Source organism: Condylura cristata, unplaced genomic scaffold (assembly GCF_000260355.1).
Source record: "Condylura cristata isolate star-nosed mole 26May11 unplaced genomic scaffold, ConCri1.0 scaffold00016, whole genome shotgun sequence".
Classification (NCBI taxonomy): Eukaryota; Metazoa; Chordata; class Mammalia; order Eulipotyphla; family Talpidae; genus Condylura; species Condylura cristata.
This window is the reverse complement of record NW_004567117.1, coordinates 13155076-13161761: the sequence shown is the minus strand read 5'-3', so window position 1 is coordinate 13161761 and position 6686 is coordinate 13155076. Positions and strand designations below refer to the sequence as shown.

Genomic DNA, 6686 nt, shown 5'->3' with positions numbered 1-6686 from the left:
GTGGGTGGGTGGGTGGGTGGATGGATGGATAGCCATATTGATGGATAGACAGACAGACAAATAGATAGACAGGAAGGCATAGACATTAATAGCAAGTGTCCTCAATTTCTTTAATCTCCAGATATTTTAACTCATGTTTTAATTTCTTTTTTTGCTTCCTCCACATTACATAATTTCCATGTCTACCTCCTCTATAGACCTTTCTCAATTCCTCTCTTATTAATTATAGCACTGGGAAAGGACTAAGTTGGAGATAGAGTATTGTCCTCAGTTGTTTACTCTCATTGCTAAAGCCCAGAGACTTTAAATTCTTGTTGATGGCAGCGTGAACCTAGCTTAGTTATCTTGACTTTGGTCCCAGCTAGGGAGAGTCAGATATTTTGCATAACAGAGTCACAAGTTATAAAGAGGAGCCTCATTTATGTGAAGGCACAGGTGAGCCTCTCTAGACTTTCCAACTCCAGATACTCAAATACTGGAGCTGCAAGTTCAAGCCAATAGTTACCATCCTACAGAGAGACAAAGCCAGCAGCTGCCAAGACTATTCACAGTCTTCTAGTTCCCCTGTTTAGGGGTTCAGGGTGTCTCACTCTTTGGCTCTGGTATATAGTTTCAGTCGTATAATTTCTGTCTTTGTACATGTCACCTATTACTCCAGGGTGCTCTAGCACACCTCTGCTTCCCTACTCCCAAAGTTCTCTAAAGTTAGAACCCTCTGTCCTATAAACTCACTAATTGCACCCCTCTCTCCAGGGTAGCACTGATTTTCAAGTTTTTAAAGTGGGCAGGCGGGCTTTAGTCAATAATAGAGACACTCCATGCCAACCATCCACCCTCTTGTGGGTTTCAGCTGCCAAGTAACATGCCAGTCACAAAGATGTTTCAACTTTCTCTACCCTCTTTATTGTGTCACCCTTCTTATGCATCTGGTCATCCTTCAGGGATGGTTGTCTTTGTTTACACAGAATTTGTTTGTAAATATTTGGAGAAGTCATGCCAGGTGTCTTCACTCTGCTGCCATCTTGCCAGGCTCCACCTTTCATCTTTGAAAGTGACTTTTCTTCAATAACCAAACTCCTAAATTACATTCAGCCTTTTAAGCAAGACTCACTCCCATGGGACCTCCCTGGTGGCACAGGGGTTAAGTCTTACCATGGATTGAGTTCAAGCCCTGGCCAGGGAGATAACTCACATATGGCACAGCAGACCTCTCCTGTCTGCTGCTCCCCTTTGCCATGTATTTCAGTAAATTCATCTGTTCTGCTCCCCACCTACCTCTGGTGAATCTTGAACCCCTTGTTCACCCACCTTATACCACTAGCCTAAACCCCAGTTCTTCAACACAAGGGAAAAAAGGATAACTTCCAATTCCAGTACCAGCTATAAAAATTCCTTCAAAGCATTCAAGGCAATTAATTTGATAACCAAAAAATGTAAGAAAAGGTACTGTACAGACACTTAAAAAACACTACTTACCCTCCTAGTAACAGTTGGATCTCGCTGTGCTTTGGAGATGAGGTGGCCAAGAAGGGTGTTAGTTCGGAGAAAACGCAAGCGGATGTTTGTTGCCTGGGTGAACTCTCTCAAGGTATTAGAGAAAGTGAAGTTCTTTGTACCTGGACGGCCATTTATCAAGGATACCACAACCTAAAATACCACACATAAAATTTACTTCCACGTAACTAAAAATAACTCACATGCCCCAAAGCACGTGGTTTCTTTGCATCATTAGGTACTTGCAGGTGGTCTCATTTATGTCTAAAAATATCACTGTTAATTCCATTTTCCTTCTGAATTCTGGCAATCTGTCCTTAAACCTGAGCTCTTCATTTTACAAACTCTTTGTACTATCAATATGGTGATGGACCCCAGTGCTGTGAAATGTTGAAAGTAAAATGTTAAAATCTATAACTATAAGAAAACATTTTTGTCAAGTTGTACCCAAAAATCAAAGCTAAAGTAAGAAAAAAAACCTCTAAATTAGGAATAAGAGAAGTTTCTAGATTAAAGTTTTGTTTTAAGGTGATAAAATCCAGATCCCGATCAACTGTGACATGAGCCATGTACCAATCATTAGGAAGATCAAGACAGAGCTGCTCCAGAAAGATCTCTTTGTCTATAGCTGGGAGACTGGCACCTTTAGAGGGATTCATTTGAGAGTTATTTCATGGTCACTATGGCCTCACAAATTCCATGAACTGTCTCTGAGTCTCCACACATCTGCATTCACACCTTAACTAGCAATAGTAACCATAAAGGGATAGCAATTATTTTCTCCCCAATAAATAACCCCACCCTACCCAAAGGGGCCAGGGATCAATGCCTCATCTCTTCACCCTTATGAAAATAATGAATTTATGAACTGGTGGGAGGAATCTACACCTCAATCACCAGCATCCTACATACCAAACACACAGAATGGAGAGCTCAAGAATTGTGAACCTTGAATTCCAAATCCTGATTTCCTGGAGACAATTCAAGAACCCAGATAAAGTTTCTGACCCAACTCCTTCTGGAAATCCATGATGTGGATCCTTGACTGTTTGTCCCAAGGCCAGGTTTCCATCTGACCAACATTAGACCTCCTTAAAAGTGCAAGCTTCATCATTATAGAAAACCTGATACCTTCATGTCCACTTCTGTGTCTTACCTCTCATCGCCTCCTGAATCTACTTACCTCACCATTTTCTAAAGGTACAATACGGGAATACTCAGTCGTACAAAGTACATCATCATCTCGGGTGATAACTTTATTTGCCTCCCGTCCAAATTGCTCCAAACAGTCTACTTTAGAATCTAGAAGGGAATGTTTTAATATTATAACATAAAATAGTATCATCTTGTAAATCTCTAAAGGAAATCATGTTTTCTTCAAAAAAAAAAAAAAAGGACAGAGGAGGATTAAGATTTTTATACAAAAACCTAAGTTTTTAATTCATGAAACAAAACACCAAGTCATGTCAGTCCACTTCACTCTTAATAACAATGTCTGGAGAAGTGGTTCTAAATCCTCAATCCTCATTACACAAGCTCACCCTTTAGGGAGCAATGATGGAAAACCCCTTGCCTTTGGAAGCAATATTCCTATCCATCTCAATTCACCATAACGCACACAGACACTTGTTTTTCATTAGTGAAGATGGCAGGTCAAAGTCAGTGATGTGTAATGTGGGGTTCATAAAGATGGGACTTAGTTCCTAATCCTTCATAAAAGTAAGAGGCCAGGATCTATGGCCCAGTTATAGGGACTCTGCACCCCCCCACCCCAAATAGTGGGACAGGCACTATATCAAAAAAAGCCATTACAACTTCAGTTCTTCATATAGTCCTTACATGATTTCATATTTCAGAAGTGGGGATGTCCTGAAGGTTAAACCTGACCAGTCCCAAACAAGCCAAACTGAGATGCTAAGTTTCTAGTGACATCCATAATCTTGATTTGTTGCAATCAGTTTAAGTCCCTTAAACATGGTAGGGAAGATTACTTACGGGCAAAATATTGCCAGGGTGAGTAGGTGTTTCCAAAGTCTACAGATCTTTCCAAGACCCAAAGATCAGGGCGAGGAGAATTTGCAAATTTGATTAAAATATAGGCCACATGGAAGAGCTGATAAAACAAAACAGATATAGTTATTAATGTTACACCGTGTATAGCAATTTGACAATGAGTAACAATACTGCATTGTATGTGCGAAAGTTGCTAAGAAGATAGATTTTAAAAAGTCTCATCACAAGAAAAAGTTGTCATGCATGAGGTAATGGATATCACTAAACGTATTACAGCAGTCATTTTATAACCAACACAAGTATATCATTAAGTTGGACACCTGAAACTAATATGATGTTACATGTCAACAAAAGTAATTGTTTTAAATAACCACTTCCTCTACTTAGAGTTTTGGCCATCTCTTTCAAAGCTGATCACCTAGGCCCAACATCCAGCAGAATCACTCCCAAGTTAAAGAGCTGTCTTTCCAACTGTCCGTTAGCCATCTCTATTTGGGTACACCCTCTCAAGCAGAATGTGTTCAAAACAAAACCTTTCTCAACCAAATCTATCCATTAATCTCTGTCTTTGCTATACCTTAATCACTAGGTCCTTGAATTTGGACCAGCTTACAGGAACCGTGAAATCTGTCCATTCAGTGAAATCTGATGTCAAGTAACAGTCATCGCATGCCAAGCCCTGCCAGAACCAAGCGCCAACAGAGCAGCCCAGAGCACCTCCCTGGAGTCAGGTCTGGCCCCAGGTCTCGGAGGGATCGCAGCTGCAGAGCTGAGCCTGCACTGACTGCTGGGAGGGGCCGCAGGCCTCCACTCCACTTGTCTCCTCTTCTCCTGCCTTCTTCCCTCCTGTTCATTTTCTTGTTCACCCCCAGACTCTTTTGCCCATGGCCAAGACAATGCAAGAGTGTTACCTTGAAGAGGTGGGGCCTCAGTCCTGCTTTGGGCACCTCCCATCCTTCAAGTCCAAGATGCCTCCTCTGGTGGACCTCAGAATTCCTTGCTTTCTACTCCTCCCCCTTCTTTCAAAATGTATCTGGCCACAATTTTGAACCTTAAATGCCTATGTATTTCCCAGAGTCTGGTATGACAATGAATATGGGTATGAAACAAATGTCTGTTAACAGAAGCAAAACGATATCTACTCTCCCACACCGGCTCCACACTCCCTGCCCCAAAGGGATGTATTCAGCAGCAACCTTTGGAAAAGACTCCCCACCTCTACCAGCAAGCCCAGCAGGGCCATCTGAACAACAAGCATGTCTAGTTAGGGAGAGAGGCAGTACTGTGCCTCTGGGGGATCCTTTTATTTCTTGGAGAAAGAACAAAGAATTTTCACCTTATATTCTTCACATACAATAATTTGGTAAGCATTCTTTTTTCAAGTCTCGGGACTTCTAGCTAGTGTAAATATTTCAGTCTCAGGACTAGATGTCAAAATCTCTAGGACACTGATTCTCAAATGTTTTGGTCTCAGGAACTCTTTACATTTTTAAAAAGTATTGAGAACTTTAAAAATCTCTTGTTTGTAGGGTTCTATCTATTAATATGTACCAGATGAAAATTTCAATATAAATACTATTAAAAATAAAAATATTCCTATTAAAAGTTAATATAAATCACATATTTTTATGAAAAAATACTAAACGTTCCCAAATGTAAAAATTTTAGTGAGAACAGTGGCTTTGCTTTAGATTTTTAAATTTCTTTAAATAGAAAACAGCTGAATTTTCATGTCTGCTTCTGCACTCAATCTGCTATGATACTCTGTCTTAGTTGATGTAGTTGACAGAAATCTGCTTCCTATTGATCTCCAAGCTGGAGAATCTCCTGAAAATTCCTGGGGACCCTCATGGCTTCTCAGCCACACTTTGAGAACCCCTGGTCTTGGTCACAGCAATTCCCCTTGCTCCAAGAAGCCCCTGTTTATGGGCCTATGAAAAATTCCCCACAGCAATTACTGAAAACCCTAAATTCAGTCAGTTCCGTCCCAAACATTGGTCTTTGATCTAAAAAACAAAAACGAACAAATAAACTACTACCCTGCCTTCAGATTAATGCTCCCAGTTTGTCTATTAAACCTCAAGGCAAAAGTATCCACCTCATGGAGAAAAAAACATTAGAAATTACTCTGAAAACCGTAAAGCAGAATCTAAAGGTAGGAGAAATTATTTCCAATACAAATACTCCTACTATGTGGTGAAAGAACTTGGAAGAAACCTAAGAACTCTCAGTTTGGAAAATCAGAGCAAACATACTTCCATTAAAATTGCACATCCTTGTAACCTTCCAAGCAGTCTCTCTCAGACCACAGCTAAGATTTTTTTCCATAGGTAAGATAGAATAAAAATGAAACATTTTTTGTTACAGGAATCATTCAAAGCCTTCTCAACCTCTTCCATTAAAATCCTATAATCGTCACACTGTCTCACCCCCAAAAGACCTATTTATTTAATAGTTTATAATTTATTGATCACTATGTTTCAGGTACTGTTTTAAGTACTTCACATTCTCACATTTAGACCTCACAATAAAAAGTAGGATTTTAAGAATTCCACTTTACAGATGAGGAAATGTGGCTTAGGGGTGGTGAAGAAATACACTCGCATCTTACCGGGCTAAATGTCCGGGGCTGGTGCTTTTTCTGTTCATTGATACGAAGCCATACACCACCGAGCCTAATAGGTACTTAATGTTTGACCTGTTTCACCCTGGGAAAAATAGTTGCCAGGCAAGTTCCAGATACCACGTACACATACGCCAGTATTTCATTATAGGAAGCCCGCGAGCAGGGAGCTAGTAGCATCCATCTCGAGGGTTATCTGAGAAAAGCTTTTCCAAAGCTGCAGGTTCTGCCATTGGAAATCCAAGCAAATGAAATCGCCGCCGTGACTCAGACGGGAGCCTCCCGTTTCCGAGATAATGTGTGACCCCTCTTCAGCAGCACTGCAGTTAACCCCCCGCCCAAGTCTACAGGGGAGAAAATAATAATAATGAACAACTATATACCAGAGACATTTTATGGGGGTGGAGTGGGGAATGGGATCAAAAATGGAGCCAGGGGAAAAGAGTGCACTGGACTATGGTGATGGCACACGGGTGATTTGGTGATGGGAAGCCCACAGGGATTACAACTGAGATGGAAAAAGGCACAAAATGATATAAAAATAAACTATTATATT

General features: G+C 40.6%; 1 protein-coding gene across 1 annotated transcript in view; it reads right to left on the bottom strand.

Moving 5' to 3' along the window:
- LAMA3 (laminin, alpha 3) overlaps positions 1–6686 on the bottom strand; it is a 207773-nt gene that overhangs the window by 163834 nt on the left and 37253 nt on the right. The window contains exons 2-4 of the mRNA XM_012725781.1: positions 3490–3607; positions 2678–2796; positions 1477–1647 (exon numbers count right to left, since the gene is read on the bottom strand). Coding sequence (XP_012581235.1) covers positions 1477–1647; positions 2678–2796; positions 3490–3607 — 408 coding nt within the window. The remainder of the gene's footprint in view (positions 1–1476; positions 1648–2677; positions 2797–3489; positions 3608–6686) is intronic.